Genomic DNA, 20,941 nt, shown 5'->3' with positions numbered 1-20,941 from the left:
AGTATCATAAGAAAACTAACATGACAGATGCACGTTATCATAAGGCAGTCAAGTATTTTATAATATAAGCTAGGTCCCTCTAAACTACCTACAGAGGATGGTAAAAGCAGCAAAGTCAACTCTTAAAAATCTGGGGACTTCTTTCTGCCCGTGGATGCCACCGAGAAAGCATTGTTGGAAGCCTCCGCTCTCCCACCCCGCCCTGCCGTCATGTCTAAGTCAGAGTCTTCCAAAGGGCCCGAACAGCCGCGGAAGCTCTTCATCAGAGGATTGAGCTTTGAAACGATCGATGACAGTCTGAGCAGCCATTTTGAGTAATGGGGAAGGCTCACAGACTTGTAGTAATGAGGGATCCAAACGCCAAGCGCTCCAGAGGCTTCGGATTTGTCACATACGCCATGGTGGAGGAGGTGGATGCAGCCGTGAGTGCAAGGCCACACAAAGAGGACGAAAGAGCTGTGGAACCAAAGAGGGACATCTCAAGAGGAGATTCTCAAAGACCTTGTGCCCACTTAACTGTGAAAAAGATTTTTGTTGGTGGCATTAAACAAGGCACTGAAGAACATCACCTGAGAAATAATTTTGAACAGTATGGGAAAACTGACGTGACTGAAGTCATGACTGACCGAGGCAGTGACAAAAACAGAGGATTTGCTTTTGTAACTTTTGATGACCATGACTCCGTAGACAAGATTGTCATTCAGAAATACCACACTGTGAATGGCCACAACTGTGAAGTGAGAAAAGCCCTGTCTAAGCAGGAGATGGCTAGTGCTTCATCCAGCCAGAGAGGTCTAAGTGGGTCTGGAAACTTTGGTGGTGGTCATGGAGGTGATTTCCACGGGAATAACAACTTTGGCTGTGGAGGAAACGCCAGTGGTCGTGGTGGCTTTTGTGACTGCCACAGTGGTGGCAGATATGGTGGCAGTGGGGATGGTTAAAATGGATTTGGTAATGAAGCTCCAGTACTTTGGCCACCTCATGCGAAGAGTTGACTCATTGGAAAAGACTCTTGCTGTGAGGGATTGGGGGCAGGAGGAGAAGGGGACGACCGAGGATGAGATGGCTGGATGGCATCACGGACTCGATGGACATGGGTCTGAGTGAATTCCGGGAGATGGTGATGGACAGGGAGGCCTGGCGTGCTGCGATTCATGGGGTCGCAAAGAGTCAGACACGACTGAGCAACTGAACTGAACTGAACTGAATGATGGTGGTTGTGAAGGAGGCGGCCCTGGTTACTCTGGAGGAAGCACAGAGGCTATGGGAGTGGTGGACAGAGTTATGCAAACCAGGGCAGTGGCTATGGCGGGAGTGGAAGCTATGACAGCTGTAACAAATTGTGGAGGTGGAGGTGGCTTTGGTGGTGGCAGTGGAAGCAACTTTGGAGGTGGTGGAAGCTACAATGATTTTGGCAATTACAATGATCAATCTTCAAATTTTGGACCCATGAAAGGAGGAAACTTTAGAGCAGAAGTTCTGACCCCTGTGGCGGTGGAGGCCAATACTTTGCCAAACCATGAAACCAAAGTGGCTATGGTGGTTCCAGCAGTGGCAGTAGCTATGGCAGCGGCAACGGCGGTGGCAGGTTTTAATTACTAACAGAAAACAAAGCTTAGCAGGAGAGGAGAGCCAGAGAAGTAACAGGGAAGCTACAGGTTACAACAGATTTGTGAATTCAGCCAAGCACAGTGGTGGCAGGGCCTAGTTGCTACAAAGAAGACATGTTTTAGAGAATACTCATGTGTATGGGTGGAGAAGGCAATGGCACCCCACTCCAGTACTCTTGCCTGGGAAATCCCATGGGTGAAGGAGCCTGGTAGGCTGCAGTCCATGGGGTCACGAAGAGTCAGACATGACTGAGCAAGTTCACTTTGACTTTTCACTTTCATGCATTGGAGAAGGAAATGGTAACCCACACCAGTGTTCTTGTTTAGAGAATCCCAGGGACGGGGGAGCCTGGTGGGCTGCCATCTATGGGGTCACACAGGGTCGGGCACGACTGAAGCGACTTAGCAGCAGCAGCATGTGTATAGGCAAAAAACTTGCACTGTACTTGTGACTAATTGTGTAACAGGTTATTTTAGTTTCTGTTCTGTGGAAAGTGTAAAGCATCTCAACAAAGTGTTTTAATGTAGATTTTTTTGCACCCATGCTGTTGATTGCTAAATGTAATAGTCTAATTATGATGCTGAATAAACGTCTTTTCTTTAAAAAAAAAAAAAAAACCTGGGGACTTCCTTGGTAGTCCAGTGGTTAAAACTCCATGCCTCCATGGCAAAGGACATGGGTTCAATCCCTGGTTGGGAAACTAAGATCCCACTTTAAAAAAAAAAAAAAAAAGAGTACACCTATGTTCATAGCAGTATTATTCATAATAGCTAAAATGTAGCAGCAACTCAAGTGTCCATCAGCAACCCAAGTGTTCATTGATTAATGAATGGATAAACAAAATGTGGTATATACATAAAACAGAATTATTATTTAGCCTTAAAAAGAAAAGGAAATTCTGACATATGTAACATAGATGAACTTTGAGGACATTATGCAAAATAAAATAAGCCAGTCATAAAAAGACAAATTCTGCATGTTTCTACATAGTCAAAAATCACAGAGAAAGAAAGTAGAATGATGGTTGCCAGAGGCTGAGGGGAGGATGGGGGTTATTAATTAATTGGCACAGATTTTCAATTTTAAAAGATGAAAAGAGTTATGGTGGTAATGGTAGCACAATATTATGAATGTATTTAATGTCACTGACTGTTCACTTAAAAAAAACAAGATGACAAATTTTATCACAATTTTAAAAAATTAAAAAAAAGAAACCTATTAGAACATATCCATTTGTTCAAATATATGCTGGCTGTCAGCTACTTGCAGAATGTACTGCTGCCAGTACTCAACCTCTCATGTGTTCTCCAAGCCAAATCTGATATGGCTCGACATGCTTTTTTTAAGAATGAAAAAGCAGACTGGTACATGTTTTCTTATTTTATTAAATCTTACTAGCATTCCTTAAGGAATAAACACATAGGTGAGTAGGCTACAGTGAAGAAATCTTTTTATAAGAAAGTTAAGACATTAAAAGATATTTCCAGGTATTATCTTCAGTGATGTTTCTTATCTTTTTTCTGGGACTCCAGGTAATATTCAGCCCCTACAGCTACCACAAATGCAGCAAATCCCCACTTGAATCCTTTTAATAATGCTCCAACAAAGGAAACATTATTTGCAAAGCCACCCATGTATCTCCAAGCTTCATTGCTAGAGAGGAAAAAAAAAGGGGAAAATTATAATCACATATGACTTATTCATTAAGTAAAATAAATTTGATTTTCACCTTTCTAACAGACTTATATGCTACCTTATATAAGATAATTTAAGTGGATCACAATAGGAATTGTTCTGTGGTATAAGATAAGTAGCTCTATATGCTCACATTTCATATATGAAATACAAGAAAAAGCACTTGATGGTTTCATATTTCACAGTCATAATACTCAGAATGTTACAGAATTCTCAAATGCAAGACTCACCTTGGCCTATCCACCATAGGTCAGTTGTGTAGCTTTGCCCATGCTAGTCATTATAGCTTCATGGAAAGAGGAAGTTAAGAGACTTAGGTATTAATCTTAGCTCTGCCACTTTACGAGATACACACCTTTTAGGCTCAATAAATTACTTAATCTGTCAGGGCCTGTTTCTTCTACTCAGTAATGATTACCATCAATCTTATAGTGTTATTATAAAGATTAAACAGAGTAATATATGATGTATTTTGGCACAAAAAGTACTACTAGATACTACTATTACTATTCAATGAATCATTGCTTTCCCCTGTCATATAAGTCTGACTTTAGAAGATTAATTTCTTGCTCTGGCAATACTTCTTTTGAGTATCCAGAACACAGAAAGAAGCAAATCAGAAAGCTCTGCTGAGAAAAAGGGTTCTATCGCAGGTAAGGATACATCATCCTACTTAATGATGCAAGACTGAATGCTTTCCCCAGTTAGGAACAAAACTAGGATGTCCACATACACCACTTTTATTCAATATTATATTAGCAACATTAGACAGTAAAATAACTCAAGAAAAAAAACTGAAAGAAAAGTGTGGTCTTTGTAGATGAAATCATTTTCTATGAAATAAATTCTAAGAAATCTCTGAGAAACATCTGCTAGAACTAAAAATTCAATTTAGCAAGGTAACAAGATAAAGTCAATATATAAAAAGCAATTATATTTTTATATACCAGCAATGAACACTTGGAAACAGAAGTTTAAAAATACTATTTATAATAGCATAAAAATATGGAATAATCCAGGATAAACTTAACAAAATATGTACAAGAATGTATAAAAACTGCTAAGAAAATTAAAGGGGATCTAATTGTCCATGGACTAGATGATTCAATATTGTTAAGACATAAATTATCTTCAATCGAGCTGAAAGATGCAAGTCGATCCCAATTAAAATCCAAGCAGGCTTTTTGCAGAAACTGAAAAGCTCATTCTAAAATGTAAATATAAATACAATGAACCTAGAATAGCTAACATAACCTTTTTTTAAAAAATCAGACATCTCATTTTATACTATCTGATCTGAAGATAGTGTCGTATTGACAAAAGTTAGACATATTGATCAAGGTAACAAAAAGAATCCAGAAATAGTCCACACAGATATTGTCAAGAGATTTTTGACAATGGTGTCAAGGTCAACTAATGGGGAAAGACAGTCTTTTAATATACAGAGCTAGAACTGGATGTTTATGTGCAAAAACTTTAACCTCCATCCTTACCTCATTTGACATTAAAAATTAACTCAAAATGGATCATAAACCTAAATGGAAGAAAGAACACTATAAAAGCTCCCAGAATAAAGATTAGGAAAATCTTTAAAATCATACACCATAAAAGAAAAAAATGCTAAATTGGGACTGCATCAATATTTAAAACTGTCTTAAAGACATTATTAAGAAAATGAAAAGTTAAGTCATACTCTGGGAAAAAATCCACAAAACTTTTATCTGATAAAGGACTTGGGGACTTCCCTGGTGGCCCAGTGGTTAAGGCTCTGTGCTTCAACACAGAAGGCCTGGGTTTGATCCCTGGTTGGGGAACTAAGATTCCCACATTCTTCAGTGGGACCAAAAATAAATAAATAAATAAATAAAATCATTTAAAACAACATACATATGCTCTTATAATTCAATAAAAGATAAACATTCTGATAAATAAAATGGGCAAAAGATCTGAATAGACTTTGCACCAAAGAAAATACACAAATGGAAAATAAGCATATGAAGATTCTCATGATCTTCATTCTTCATGGAAATGCAAATTAAAACCAAAGAGATGTTACTATCACATTCACTAGAATGGTTAAAATTAAAAGGCTGATAATACCAAGTATTTTTCTTGGCCACACCACAGGGCATGCTGGATCTTAGTTCCCCAGCCAGGGATTGAACCCACACCCCCTACAATGGAAGCACAGAAGCAGAAGCATGGAGTCTTACCCGCTGGACGGCCAGGAAAGACTCAATACCAAGTATTAATGAGGACACTGAACAAGTAAAATTCTCATACATTGCTGGTTGAGAATGTAAAACGGTACAACCATTTTGTAAAACAGTTTGGCAGTTTTTCATTTAAAAAACAAAACCAAAAAATACTTTTCAAATGATTCAGAAATCCCAGTTAGGTATTTATCCAAGAGAAATAAAAGCTTATGCTCACACAGATTTGTACTTGAATGTTTAAAGCAACTTTACTCATAATAGACCAAAACTGATAACCCAGATGAAACTGGTGAACAGTAAACAAAATGACGTACATGCATACAGTGGAGTATGATAAAAAAGTGATAAAAAAGGAAGAAACTATGCTATAAGTTAACAATGTACCTAAGTCTCAAAAGCATTATGCTAAGTAAAAGTGGCCAGAACAAAAGGTTATAGATTGTATAATTCCAATTGCATGAAATTCTGGAAAAAGCAGATCAAGGGCTGCCAGGATCCAGGGGCAGGATCGCACTGAGTACAAAGGATCATGAGGGAGGTTTTTCGTATGCTAGAAGTATTCTGTATCATGACTGTGGTGGTGGTCACATAACTGTACCTATCTGTCAAAACTCACGGAATGATACGTTTAAAATAGGGTCAATTTTACTGTGATATTTTAATAAAGCTGATCTTAAAACTTAAATGTAAAAAGACATTTTCACTGATTTTTTTTAAAGAATATATTGAAAGGGAACATAGATATTCTTTCCCTAGGATAAATTCTATCTAAATTATTTGATTGTTCTTACCGGCCCCATGGATCCCTTAGTCCTCGTGCAGCCAGTTTCTCTTGGACAGTTTCTAATGGTGTCCCTTCTATCTTCCATTGTTTATAATCTGGAAGTTCCATTTTACTAGGACCATGTTCATGTCCATGTCCATGGGCCATGTCTACAGAAAAAATTAATTTAGGGAGAAATACATACATTACAGGTATCAAGTACCCAAGTTTACCATTTTTTTAAAGGCAAAACATTTAAAGTGACTTTTAAAAAGAGAGCCAATATTTGAAAACTCGAAGTTAAGAAATTTTACTAAAATGTCTTATTACATAACTAGTAAATGTTCACTGTTTGGAAATACACATACACAAGATATAAAAAGAGCCTATCACTAAAAGAAAACATTTACTATTTGGTTTCTTTCTTAATTATAATAATAGCAAACATTTACCATGCCCTATGTGCCAGGTGCACTATGTTAAAGCGATCTAAGTGTCGACTCTCTTACAGTCTTCCTAAAACAACTCTTTGAACTTAGATTACTATTATTATCTTCATTTTATAGATGAAGCCAAAGAGGCTCCAAGAAGCTAAGTACCTTTCTGAAGGTAACAGAAACAGTCAATAGTATGGCTGGGTTTTGAACCTTAAAGCTTCATCTCAGAGCCCTCGCTCCTAACTTTTAAGCAATACTGTCTACTGCATGAGTATGTATAATAAAATATTGTACATACTCTTTCGTTACTTGCTTTCTTCAGACAGTTCTTTAAAACTGCAGTATTACTGTGGTTAATATATACAGATCACATGAACTTTTTCTGTGAAGAGCCACACAGTAAATATTTCAGGCTTTGTTGGTCACGAGGTAAAATCAAGGATATTATGTAGATACTTATATAACAGGAGAGAAAACAAATTTCCATAAATATCTTACTAATTCAAAATATAACAGTTGAGTATAATTTTTGTAATACAAGTCTTCTGATGAAAAAAACCCCGCAATTCCCTTTCAGTGGGTAACATTTTGCTTAACTGGCACTCAAAGTTTAGTGTTCCTTAGTATCAAATTGATTGAAAATGTTCATCTGTAAAAATTCTTCTTAGCTCACTGGCCACATAAAAACAGGCAATGGGCTGTTTGGCCAGCAGGCTGTAGTTTGCTGACTCCTGCAGATCAACAAAGACTTTTAAAAACAATTTTTATTCAAATATAGTTGACCTACATATGTTGGGTTTCCCCAGCGGCTCAGTGGTAAAGAATCCACTGCAATTCAGGAGATGCAGGTTTAGTCCCTGGGTTGGGCAGATCCCCTGGAGAAGGAAATGGCAACCCACTCCAGTCTTTTCGTCTGGGAAATCCCAAGGACAGAGGAGTCTGGCAGGCTATAGTCCATGGGGTCGCAAAGAGTCAGACATGACTTAGCGACTAAACACACACACATACACACACTATGTTGTGTTAGTTTCATGTGTGCAGCAAAGTGGTTCAGATATATACATACATAAATATAAGTATTCTCTTTTTTATATTTTCTTCCATTAACAGAGTCCTTAGGACCCCCTTCTAACTGATGAGAGTGAAGTTGCTCAATCGTGTCCAACTCTTTGCAACCCCATGGACTGTAGCCTAACCAGGTTCCTCTGTCCATGGGATTTTCCGGGCAAGAATACTGGAGTGGGTTATTGCCCCCAATGGGTATACAAAGATCTCAGTTTACTAGTGTTATTTTTAAAAATAATACAGAAATAACCTTGAGCTCAACCCCCAGCTATACTGTTACGAATTTCAAATTATGAAGGTATAAATTAATAATGCTCTCCTGTAACTTGTGTAAGGTTAGCAGTAGCAATTCTATAATCACTGCTTTCCAGAAATGAAACCAAACCAAATAATTATTACTGTTTTGTCTGCATTTATAACTATAAACAAATCCAATAATAAGGCAGGATTCCTACACTGCATTTTAGAAGACAGAGGTAATTATTAGATAGTGTATACTAAAGACATATTATGTAAAGCACTCATTTTATTAAACAGTAGTTCCCAGAATATGGAGGACAAAATTGTACAAAGTAATTTTGACAAATCAGCCAGCACTTAATATTTTTATTTATAGACATTAAATTGGTTTAAAACATTATTTAAATCAAATTTATTTAAAACATTATGTTGATGATTTCACATTTAAAGGAGAATAAAAACCAATACCCAACAAACACAAGTTAAAATTACAACATTCACAGCCCTGAATAAAACATTTAATCCGTTATTTCATTACTGTTTGGTGGATTCAATAATATAAAGGAAACAAATTATGGTTTCAGATTTCAGTCTGACTTTTGAGATTTAATACATTATCAGAAAAGAAATACTTTTACAAGTATTTAATTATAATGATAAAATGGCTTCTTCAGATTATGTTTTCAAAAAAGTTTTTAAATTTATTTTTAATTGAAGGATAGGATAATTATAATATTGTGTTGGTTTCTGCCATATATCAACATGAATCAGCCATAGGGATACATATGTCTCCTCCCTTTTACATATACATATGAGCCTCCCTCCCACCTCCCACCCCATCCCACCACTCTAGGTTGTGAAAGAGCCCTGGTTTGAGTTCCCTGAGTAAAAGAAAAAAAATTTAATAATGTTTCATTCCAAAAATCTTTGGACTACAAGGTAAACTCTTTTTTTGGAAATATCAATTCTAGAACATTAAACCTACTAAAGTATCAAGGTACTTTAGAAAAAATACAAAACCAAACGTCAATTTTTTATTAAAAAACTTGATTTTTAAAATGAAAATTGAAATATTACTATGGTATGAAGGTTATCTCAAAGTTATAATACTACTATGCTCAAAATATTAATTTGGAAAATAAATCTTTGAAAAAAAGTAAGTATACATGAACACTCATTTCTCCCAATTTCCTCTAATAAATTCAATGTATTTTCTCTTCTATCTAATTAAAATACTTCAGAAAGAGTCCCTTCATAGGGATTTACTAAATATTTCAACAAATTTTCAAAAAGAACAAAAAGTTGAACAATATTTTTAGGGAAGCTTCATTTACTCTTAAAAATAATTTCTACTTCACAATAGCCATAAATCAAACAATGATATCCTGATCTTGGAATTCTACTGAAATGCAGATTTTGGTGCTGTACAGATCTGGTATTAAACCCTGAGTGCACCATTAACAGCTATAAAATCCTGATCAAATCATTTTAATCTTGCTGAACTTCAGTTTCTTCATATAACATGAAGTTAGAACCAACCTTGCAAGACTGTAAAAACACACTGTGATGATGTGACTTCCACTTTCACACTCAGGTGGTGAGAATGCAATTTACCACAACCACTGTAAAGAACTTTGGTATGACCCAGAAAAGTTAAATATTTGAATATCTTGCGTGTGTGCATGCTCAGTTGTGTCGACTCTGTGCAACCCCATGGACTGTAGCCTGCCAGGCTCCTCTGTCCATGGAACTCTCCAGGCAAGAATACTGTGGCTTGCCATTTCCTCCTCCCCCAGGGGATCTTCCCAACCTAGAGATAGAATCTGCATGTCCTGCATCGGCAGGTAGATTTTTATTTTGTTTTGTTTTAACAACTGAGCCCCGTGGGAAGTCCCTTGAATATCTTATGGCCTAACAATTCCAGTCATAGGCACTGTGTTGTTATAGATATAAAGAGCATATCTGTAAGGGTAAAATAAAATACATCAATTTTGAAGACAGCATGAAGAAAATGCATTTCATTAGTAGCTTTTAATACTGAGTACATCTTAAAATGATAATATTTTCAATATATATACTGGGCTACATAAAATATACCATTAAAAATAATTTTATGTTTCTTAACCGACACAACATTGTAAAGCAATTACCCTCCAATTAAAAGCAAATAAATTTTAAAAATTAATTTTGTTTCTTTATACTTTTTTAATATGGCTATTAGAAAATTTTAAGTATGTCGTTTGTAATTATATCTGCATTAGACAGCACTGCTCTAGAGAAACTCTTGCATCTGTATAACAGTTTTATAAGAATCTTTCTAGTTATTTATGTTTGCCCCAAACTGTAAACAACTCAAATTTACAACCATGGAAGAGTATGAATTTCACAAACAATGAGCAAGGGGTGAGTCAGAAAAAATATATATAACTTTTAATTTCATTTATTTAATTAAAAAAAAACCTAACAATTCATTTTTTAGGAATGCATTGTGGAAAAAATTTAAGTGAAACAAGTACATGATTATTACAAGTTAGGACAGTGGTTACCTCCTGGTGGAGATGGAATCACAGAAACTCATTCACAGAACTTCTAAGGCAGTGTTTTTCAAAGTATTGTAATTACTGTACCCCAAAAGAGCTTTTTTAGACCTTTTGTCCCTGTTAATCATGTTCTCACCTTACCCCTCCACATGAAATTTTAATACCCCAGTTTATGTACTATCGCTTTTTGGAGGGCCACAAACCATTGTATTGTTAATACCTAACGGTTTTTGTGGGGTTTTTTTGCCCTCTCACGCCCACCCAACAAAAACCAATTTTTACTGACTTAAAGACAATCATCTCTGTTGAGAATGCATATTTTAAACTTTTGGCAATGCTTTATTTCCTAACCTGAAGGTTGGCGAATAGCTGGGGAAACAATGGAAACAGTGAGACTTTATTTTCTTGGGCTCCAAAATCACTGCAGATGGTGATTGCAGCCATGAAATTAAAAGATGCTTGCTCCCTGGAAGAAAAGCTATGACAAATGTAGACAGCATATTAAAAAGCTGAGACATTACTTTGCCAGCAAAGGTCCGTCTAGTCAAAGCTGTGGTTTTTCCAGTAGTCATGTATGGATATGAGAGTTGGACAATAAAGAAAGCTCAGCGCCAAAGAACTGATGCTTTTGAACTGTGGTGTTGGAGAAGACTTTTGAGAGTCCCTTGGACTGCAAGGAATCCAACCAGTCCATCCTAAAGGAAATCAGTCCTGAACATTCACTGGAAGGACTGATGCTGAAGCTCAAACTCCAATACTTTGGCCACCTGATGCAAAGAACTGACTCCTTGGAAAAGACCCTGATGCTAGGAAAGATTGAAGGCAGGAGGAAAAGGGAACGACAGAGGATGAGATGGTTGGATGGCATCACTGACTCAATGGACATGAATCTGAGCAAGCTCCGGGAGTTGGTGATGGACAGGGAAGCCTGGTGTGCTGCAGTGCATGGGGTCGCAAAGAGTCAAACACGACTGAGCAACTGAAATGAACGGGATCAATTGTTTGCTTGATTATAATTTGTTTATATGTACTTATGTTTTATATAGCCTTTTTATATGTATTAGGCTCCCCTGTCCATGGGATTTTCCAGGCAAGAACACGGGAGTGGGTTGCCATTTCCTTCTCCATCTGCTATGTATATGTCACAATAAAAATTAAAATTAGATAAAGTGACTTAAACTGTGTCAAGGAGTCAGTAAGAGGTGATTAATTTCCATTTCAGAGCTGCTCAAATAAGAACAGCAAGGAAATTAGTTCAACAAGGAAAGAACATGTAATCACTAATTTTTTTCCCCACCTCATTCTATCTATGCCTGAAGTGAACCTATAACTTTGGTGAAGATCAGTCTCCACTCAAGGGAGCTGGCTCTAGTACAGAAGAGTGCAGGCGTACCTTCCCTAATAAGGAAATAAATGGGTAATGCCACTTACAATATACATAATTTCACAGTTTACCAAAGACTTTGAATTATATGTTTCAATTTCTCCTCTAAAAAATTGTTATTACCATCGGAAAATTAGAAAATTAAAGACAAATGAACTGGTTTCACCTTTAGCGTCACTTCCAGTCTGCATCTGTGTATAGGCAATTTAAAAAGAGTAATCATACTAAACATTAGTGTGATGACTTTGTATCTCCTTTTCACTTTAACTCTGGGTCATAAACTTTCATGCCAGAAAAATCTAATTTAAAAGTTACTACAAGGACTTCCCTGGTGGTCCAGTGGTTTAGAATCTGCCATGCAATGCAGAGCAACTAAGCCTGGTGTGCCACAACTGCTGACTGCCACAACACTGACCCCAAACACTGCAACGAAAGGTCACGCATGACAAAACAAAGATCCCATGTGCTGCAACTAAGGCCGGACTGCAACCAGATAAATAAATACTAAATCTTCAAAAAAACAAATAAATAAAATTATACTATACATCCCAGGTGGCTCAGCTGTAAAGACTCCGCCTGCAATGCCGGAGATGCGTGTTGGAGCCCTGGGTCAGGAAGACCCCTTGGAGGAGGAAATGGCAATCCAGTCCAGTAATCTTGCCAGGAAAAATCCCACGGATAGAGGAACCTGGTGGGCTACAATTCATGGGGTCGCAAAGAGCCAGGGACAACTGAGCAACTCCCATGTGGCTCAGCGGTAAAGAATCCGCCTGCAATGCAGGAGATGCGGGTCCTGGGTCGGGAAGATCACCTGGAGAAGGAAGTGGCTACTCACTCCAGTATTCTTGTCTGGGAAATTCCATGGACAGAGGAGCCTGGTGGGCAACTGTCCATGGAGTCACAAAAGAGCCAGACACGAGTTAGCGACTAAAGAACAACAGCAAACACAGGTTCGTGAGGCAGGCATTGTAAATTTACAAACTTTCAATTCGAGGATGGTTGTGCCATCATTCGATTCAAAGGTAAACCAAAAAAACACGGGGTGGCCGAGGAGGAAAAAAAGGGTTTGGACTTAACTATGGTGATTCTCACTGCATCCTACAGCCACCCCTCAACTACTCCAGGACTTCATTGTTCTCTCCTGACAGTTCTTCGATTCTTTCCCTCTTGAGCACTCTCATCATCCTCCATTTAATCTCTCCCTTTTGACAATCCTCAGAATAGAGTCTCATTCTTATTCCCCAGCGAGAGATCTCCCAAAAGCTCCCCAATTTACCTGACAGCAATCTGACCTCTCAGGACACTCAAGATTCACCCCTCCAGCCAGCGGCAACCGGAAACGGAAGTTGTCACCTCGAGTGACTTACGGCAGGAAACCAGAGGAGAAATTAAACATCTTTGTGCTGGGTCACAGATTCCTGGACCAGTGGAGGTGACATGAAGCCTGCCTGAAGTGGACATTTCCCCCGCATATCTGTGCATCTGTAGTTTGGCCGAGGTAAGGGAAACTGTGGAGGACAGAGGGTGAGGAAGGCGCGACCTCGTCTTGCTAGGAGGCCGGAATCTTTAGACGCTGCACAGAAGGAGGGCCGCGGGCATTCTGCTACCAATCAGCGGCACCGTTGTTGGAGCGTGGAATCACCCAATGAGACGGCGGGTTGTTGCGCTGCAGTTGGCAGCCTGCTGTGGGAGGCGGTGGCGGTAAGAAGCCGGAGGCAGCGGGGTGACAGGTAGGCGGCGGCGCTGTCTTTGGGGGACGCGGAGTGCCAGATAGGAAGGATTTTCTTCTTCTCAGCCACAGGAGCTATAGACGGGATCTGCCGAGGGTGGTCTGGGAAGGCGTTAGCCCTAGTTTTGGTGGTTCCGGAACCACTAGGAGATAGGTAGCCGCTTGGAAGGGTCGCGAGGAGGAGAAGCAGTCGAGGCGGGTGGAGGCTGAGCCCTGCGGGGCGACGTGGGAGCCTCGGGCGTGGGGGGCTGCGGTGGCGCTGGCGGAGACCGGAGAGAGGCGGGAGCAAGACGGTGTTGTGAAGGCTGGAGGAATTCCTTGTATGGAGCTCAGAGAGAGAAGAGGACACGGCATTGCAAACACCTGAGAGAAATCCTAGGGTTTGCTTCTTCCTAGGGCCATTTCTCAGAGTGGGAACGGGGGTAGCGATGAAGAAAAATATATATTGGCAGTGAGATAGTTGAGACTTCATAGCTGTACATTATGTAACCCTTGGCTGTTATTTACGCAAACAACTAGGTTGTCCCTCCTGGAAAGAGGAGGTCTTGCAACCTATTAATGTGTCTGAGTAGTTTTTTTGTTTTTTTCCCCCTGTTGGTTTGACTGTTTTCTATCCCGGCAGGCTCTGTGGGCGAAGAACCATGAAGGATAGAGTAGTCACGAAGAGCTTATCCCAAATATGGACTTGGGTTGAGAGATGTGTTAGTTTGAGATGAGCGTGGCCAGGTTCACGTTTTGTAGTTCGTGAATTTATTTGTTTTAAGGGTCATGACTGATTACAAATTTTTTTTTTTCCCAAATCTTAAGGGAAGTGGAGACGCTCGAAAATCTATAGCAGAAGGTAAGTACAACTTGGAAAATGACTAGAAAATTAGTTGGTAATTTTTTCTTTTTTCACTCCCTAAATATTGTGGACGTTAGAGACTGAAAATGAGATGGTGGTCTGATTTTTTTGGGGGGGTGGGAAGGGAGGGGAAGTTATCTTTAAGTAATTTGCTCCCTAAGTCTGGGAAACTGGTTATGAATTATTTATTTCTAAGGTTTAAAAAGTATGTCTTTTGACCCTCTCCGATAGAGGTAAACTGTGTTTACAGATATAATTCTAAGTTTCTGTCACTCATTTGCACTTTGAAATGTAGAATTAAAATGGAATTCCATTCACTGTGTATTATGGAATGACATATTACATTAAAAAGCTTGATTTTTTATAGCGCATTGGAAAGCAGTTTTAAAAGAGGCATTGTACATTTCTAAAATGTAAGCTGATTGAAATGTTGCCTTTATCTTAGACTATAAAGACTAATGTATTTATTAGCAAGTATATAATTTTTCTGAGCTTAATACTGCATGTCAGAACTTTCCAAAATTCTTTTTTTTCCTATTATTGATGATTTATATTAGTATATCCCAGAAACTAAATTAGGAACTTTTTTTCCTCTAAATGTCATTTGGTAAAGAGTGTTGGATCATTAAGAGTTTGTTCTGAAATGTTTAGAGTACTGGGATATTTATCTGTTTCAGATAAAATTTTGATACTTGGTATTTCATTCTTCCTTATCTTTTGGCAAGAATAATACTCAGTCAGGAAGAACAGTTCTGCTTCTATTTTAGGTGCAGTTCTGTAGTGTGAGTACCTATGAACAAATCTCTGTTTTCATGCAGGTTATGTGTATCTTGTGTGTATATGTATGTGTTTCTTCTTATATAACCAGCCTACTAGAGATGTCTTAGAGAATGGCTGATTCTAAATGGCCAGTAGGTGTCATTGTTGAATGCGATAAAGTTGAACATTGAATAGGAAATAAGCAAGTGATTTAAGGAACGCTAATCCAAATCAGAATATAATAATAATTGGCTGATTATTTATATGTGATTAGAAATTATCTTTTCTAGTGCATTTCAATATTGAAGCTGTTTATAAGGGATTCGGAATAAAGGCTGTGAAGAAGTATTGTTTGCTCAAAAATGGACCTTGAAAGCCTGTTTTTCTAATCCAGCTCTTAAACTGTCTTGACAAGCAATATGGATTAGGATTGTTTGATTTTTTCCCATACATTTTTGGCATTCTGTAGTAATTTATTAGGTTTTAGAACGATTAAGGTTTTTAGCTTGACTGGGTTTTATAATAGAAAAATAATGCTACATACTGAAAAACTAAAATAATAAAATATGAGCAGAAAGTCTCCAAACAAGTTATCAGCTGCACAAAATAATACTTTGTTATTGTTCTTTTAATGCAGGAACAGAGGAATTTTTGTCTTTTTCTATGGCTTAGTTTTTTGATGTCCAAAATAGCTTCTTTTTACATTTTTATCTGACTAGTAGACTATGTGTTTTTCTCAGGATGATGAGCTGAGCATTCATCTAAAATGTAATATAATGGGTTCTGGAGGGAGCTGGCACAGAAAACTCTAGGTTGCTTAGGGCTGCTGTTAGTACAGCCCCTTACCTGCTATGCTTTCTGCTGTGCTCTTGCCACTTTGTAGCTCTGCTTCTTTTGTTTGCTATTGATACAATGTTTAAAAATATGATTGGAAAATATTTTTAAAATTTAAAAAAGCAGAGTTGGACCTAATTCAGGAATTCTCCATGAAAGTGAGGAGTTACATATATATCAGAATAATCTTAAGAGTTAAAAGAAAAAAAGGTACACATGCATCTCCATGATATCATCTCCACTTTGCTGAAGAATCTTAGTGGTAGGGAGAATATGAGGAAGGTAGATATATTTTGAAGGAAAAATAAATCCCCTAGATGATATGGTTTACCACAGGCTTCCACTTGAGAATCATTGATTTCATTTAAGGCTCTCCCAATGTGGTGTGAACCAGAACAGTAGTTTTAGCTTGAGACAAAGGGCTTCTAAATCTATCAATATATTATAGCTCAATAAATTTTTACCATTTATTGTCATAACTGGGATGGACTTTCTAGCCAGGAGCTAAAGTTGCCAGAAATAAAAATTGTGCTGAATGTTTTGGTTGGAATTAGTTTTTACTTGGCACTTAGCTCCTTTACATAAACCAAGCTAATTTCTTTTTATTCAAACCTGTTCTCTTAATGTCTCTGAAAGCTATCTAGTTCTAACACTAGAATTGAGAAATAAGAATTTGAAGTTTCTTCTTTTTGGTTGTGCTGAGTCTTTATTGCTGCACAGGCTCTTTAGTTGTAGAGATCAGGAGCTACTCTCTTAATTTTGGTGCGAGGGCGTCTCGTTACGGTGGCTTCTCTTGTTTTGGAGTGTGGGCTCTAGGGCTTCAGTAGTTGTAGAGCACAGGCTCAGTAGTTGTGGCGCATGGGCTTAGTTGCTCTGAGGCATGTGGGATCCTCCCAGATCAGGGATGGAACCCTTGTCTCCTAAATCGGCAGGTGGATACTTTACCACTGAGCTACCAGGGAAGCCTGGAAGTTTTCTTGATGAAAGGGTTTTTCTTGCAATATTGCTATGGTATGATGAAGATATAAACTCATCTTTTGGTAAAAAAAAATAATAATAATATAAAAACTTGAAATTGTGAATGTGTTAACTTTGACACAGGGTATGTTTAGAAATTCATGATTCATCCTTTTAAATCCTAGATGTTCTATTTAGGTATTTGTCTTCCATGGAGACAGGTATGAGAAAAAATAAATGTGTAGACTTTATTTTTAGAGAAAGGAATAAAAAACTCAATTATGTAATATATTAAGAGGTATGACATTGTTTATAAAATTATAATTCTTTCTCAGTTTGAGATACAACTGCAAAAAATGTAGTCATAAAATAATGGTACGTGGCACTTAAATTGTTAAATGGCAAAGCATAGATTCCATAATAGTTATTTTATTCTATTGCAAAATACTGAACTTCCAAAAAGGTTAGAATCAAACTTATCTATCACTTTTATCATTATAAATCCTTGGCTTTTTTTATTGAGGTATAATTGACATTATCCATTGACCCTTGGTATTGCTTGATTCTTATTTAGCTCTAAGATTTGTCAGTTTACCTCTTTAAATTCCTTTCTACATATCTTTTTTTTTGAAAAATGGGTGGAGGGAGTTGGATACTGAGAGAGGAGTGAAATTTATGCTTTTTACATATTCTTTTGTACTGAGGCTTAATTTTATTTTTTAATTGACTTTTTAGAGTAGTTTTAGGTTCATAGCAAAATTAAGTAGAAAATACAGAGAGTTCCTATACACCCTCTCACACATGCATGGCTTCCAGTACACCCCACAGAGTGGTGCATTTGTCACAGTTGATGAGCCCACGTTGACATCACCCGAAGTCCATGGTTTGCACTAGGGTTCAGTTTGGGTATTGTACACTGTATGGGTTTGGACAAATGTATACTGACATATTAAGACTTTTTAATCAGCTTGTATTCCTTTTATATTTCTTTTTAAATGAGAAAGAGAGTGGGGGAGGGGAAAGTCTCTTACTCTATACCTCATACTTTATAATAGTATTGTAAAACTGATAAAGTGGACATGAAGTGCTGTAAGATCTAAAGTTAATATGAATTTTCAGTCTGTCACAGTACCTACTGTTTTATTGATTGTGGGGAGAAAAACTAAAGGGGACAATTATTTCTATTCTTCAGGCTTCTGTTGTCAAATCTCTTGTCATTTTGTACCCTCTCTCTGATGTTACTCAGCATCTAATCTAGTTGCCTGCAAGATGGGAATGATCTGCAGATTCCCTGTGCATGTGTGCTCAATCATGTCCGCTGTTTGCGACCCCATGGACTGTAGCCTGCCAGGCTCCTCTGTCCATGGGATTCTCCAGGCAAGAACGCTGGAGTGGGTTGCCATTTCCTCCTCCAGGAAATCTTCCCGACCCAGGGATCAAACCCGCATCTCCTGCTTCTCCTACGTTGGCAGGTGGATTCTTTACTGCTGTGGCACCTGGAGAACCCTGCGTATCCCCTAAATACAGCATATCTAAAGTTCAGTTTATATTTTACCATCTATCTAATGTGCTGAAACTGGAACCTAGTGTTAGTCTTGACACTTTATTCATATACCCCTCATCTGAGCAATGCTAGGTTCTGTTGACTCTACCTCCTTACTGTTTCTTTGATTCCATTTGTTTCTCTCTGTTTCTACAACCACTGGAAACAGTGTGAAGAGTTAGGACCTAGAGGCAGACTATCTAGATTAGAATCCCAGCTTCACCGTTTATAGCTTCAATTTCTTTGAAAAAGCAGAGTTGTACAGCCCAGAAACTGCACTACTGAACATTTATTCCAGGGAAATCGAAACTTAAACTCATATAAAAACCTGTACCTGAATGTTCATAGCAATTTTATTCCTAATCTCCAAAAATTGGAAACAACCCAAATGTTTTTCAACAGGTAAATGGTTAAACAAATGGTGGCACATTCATAATATACAGCAGTAAAAAGAATGAGCTATTGATACATGCAACAACTAGGATGAGTCTGAAGTGAAAAAAAGCCACTCTCAAAAGGTTACATTCTGTATGATTCCCTGTATATAGTGTTCTTGGGAGACCAAAATTACAGAGATGAAGAGCAGAGTGGTGTTTGTCAGGAGTTAGAGATCAGGGAGACGGGAGTGAGTGATTATAAAGGATCTTCTTGGTGACAGAATAGTTCTGTGTCTTGATTGTGGTGGTAGTTACACATGTCTACATCTTTTATAAAGTTGTATAGAACTACACGTGCACATGCACAGGCAAATGAATGCTTGTAAAACTGGTGATATCTGAGTAACCTGAGTGATAGTATCTGCGGACTGTACCAATGTTGGTTTCCTGGTATTGATATTTTACTGTAGTTATGCAAGTTGTTACCATTGGGGAGAGGATACATGGGACCTTCTGGCACATAGTTTGGGAATGTGAGTCTGTAATTGTTTTCAAAATAAAAAGTTCTTTAAAAGGGTTGTATTAAGGATTAAATGAGCAAATACGTACAAATTTCTAATTACAGTACTTGGTTCATCATAAATGTGTTATACCACTAGTATATATAAAATAGATAACAGAGACTTACTATTTAGCACAGGGAACTATGTTCAGTATCTTGTAATAATGTATAACGGAAAAGAGTCTGAAAAAGAATATATTTCTGTATATACACATCTGCATATATGTAACTGAATCACTTTGCTGTATACCTGAAACTAACATTGTAAATCAACTATACTTCAATAAAGATAAATTTTTTTAAAGAAAGTCACCAAGGTGACATTCTATAAAAAATAAATACATAATGCATGTAATAGTAGGAATAGCAGTAGCAGTAAGTATGATCTAGGCACCTAATTTCCTACTAGACCTCTCACTAGGACCATTCCAACAGTATTCTTATTGGTCACCCGCCTTTGTAGGTCTTTTCTCCCTCTAGTCCATGCTACATTGTAACCAAAGTTCTCTTCCAAAGTGCCTATTAGGTATTACTCACTACATACAAAATCCTTTAATGGCTCTCCATTGTGTTTTCACAGTTTTTTTAAAAAATTGTAGTAGAATGAAGTGTTGGAGTCAGCCTGGCTTACAAGATGCTATAATAGGCGAACTAAAGATAAAAACAGAAAAATCTCAAGCAGTTGTTCTCACCTTCAAGAAGCTATTGTTTTAAGTATTATCTTAAAGTTTGTTGCTGCTGCCTAAACCAGTACCGCAAGATTTAATGACTCAGGACTAAAAGATTTTTTTTATGTTGCATGATTCTGTAGAAAAACTAGCCTACCAGAGGATGAGAAGCCACACTGAGAAGAACTGAAACCCTTTAATGAACAGCCAGCTCCGTGTGCAAACATATGAGTGTGAACATCTTGGACCTTCTAACTCAGTCAACCCTCCAGGTGGATTCAGCTGCATGAGAGAGCCAAGTGAAACCAACAAGGAATTGTTCAGCCAACCTGGAACTGTTGGCACTCGCATGTTTGCACACGGTGCTGGCTGTTCATTAAAGGGCTTCATTTCTTCTCAGTGTGGCTTCTCATCCTCTGGTAGGCTGGTTTGGCATCCTTACAGGGCATTCTTAAGGTAGCCTTCTAAAAAGGTAAAGAATCTGTAAGGCTGCAAGGCCTCTTTAAGGATTAGGCTTTGGAACTTATTTAACAGCCCTTCCACCATATTCTGTTGGTCAGAGCAGTTCAATAAGCTAGTCCAAATTCAAGGGAGTGGAGAAATAGAAAAGGACCTTTCTCTCCATCAGTTTAGGCTGCTATAATAAAGTACCATAGACTGGGTGGTTTAAACACCAAACATTTATTTCTTACAGTTCTTGAACTTGGGACGTCCAAG

The 20,941-nt window shown here is 37.8% G+C and overlaps 2 protein-coding genes and 1 pseudogene across 6 annotated transcripts in view; 2 read left to right on the top strand and 1 right to left on the bottom strand.

Moving 5' to 3' along the window:
- The first annotated feature begins 210 nt into the window (after positions 1 to 210).
- Positions 211 to 1,595, top strand: LOC138432447 (heterogeneous nuclear ribonucleoprotein A1 pseudogene; annotated as a pseudogene).
- Positions 1,596 to 2,976: 1,381 nt separating this feature from the next.
- Positions 2,977 to 13,315, bottom strand: NDUFB3 (NADH:ubiquinone oxidoreductase subunit B3). 2 transcript variants are annotated; one of them, XM_069577989.1, is made up of 4 exons: positions 13,228 to 13,277; positions 10,919 to 11,045; positions 6,314 to 6,455; positions 2,977 to 3,264 (listed from the first exon to the last, which is right to left on the bottom strand). In XM_069577989.1, the coding sequence occupies exons 3-4, from the start codon at positions 6,451 to 6,453 to the stop codon at positions 3,108 to 3,110; spliced, it is 297 nt and encodes a 98-aa protein (XP_069434090.1). In that variant the 5' UTR covers positions 6,454 to 6,455; positions 10,919 to 11,045; positions 13,228 to 13,277; the 3' UTR covers positions 2,977 to 3,107. The 2 variants fall into 2 exon arrangements, with proteins under 2 accessions (XP_069434090.1, XP_069434089.1); XM_069577988.1 differs by lacking the exon at positions 10,919 to 11,045 and having other exon boundaries at positions 13,228 to 13,315.
- A 280-nt stretch (positions 13,316 to 13,595) lies between these two features.
- HYCC2 (hyccin PI4KA lipid kinase complex subunit 2) overlaps positions 13,596 to 20,941 on the top strand; it is a 65,906-nt gene continuing 58,560 nt past the window's right edge. For 2 of the 4 annotated variants that reach the window (XM_069577974.1, XM_069577973.1), the window contains exons 1-2: positions 13,596 to 13,681; positions 14,488 to 14,521. The gene's annotated coding sequence lies outside the window, so the exon portion shown is untranslated. The remainder of the gene's footprint in view (positions 13,682 to 14,487; positions 14,522 to 20,941) is intronic. The other 2 variants (XM_069577976.1, XM_069577975.1) reach the window with 1 other exon arrangement.

The sequence above is a fragment of the Ovis canadensis genome, chromosome 2 (genome assembly GCF_042477335.2).
Source record: "Ovis canadensis isolate MfBH-ARS-UI-01 breed Bighorn chromosome 2, ARS-UI_OviCan_v2, whole genome shotgun sequence".
Lineage (NCBI taxonomy): Eukaryota > Metazoa > Chordata > Mammalia > Artiodactyla > Bovidae > Ovis > Ovis canadensis.
This window is presented reverse-complemented; position numbering and strand designations above follow the sequence as displayed.

Coding starts and splice junctions, on each gene's coding strand:
- NDUFB3 (XM_069577988.1), bottom strand. CDS start 6,453: ATGGCCCATGGACATGGACATGAACATGGTCCTAGTAAAATGGAACTT. Junction 3,265..6,313: donor CTAAGGGATCCATGGGGCCG/GTAAGAACAATC, acceptor TTTCCTCTCTAG/CAATGAAGCTTGGAGATACA.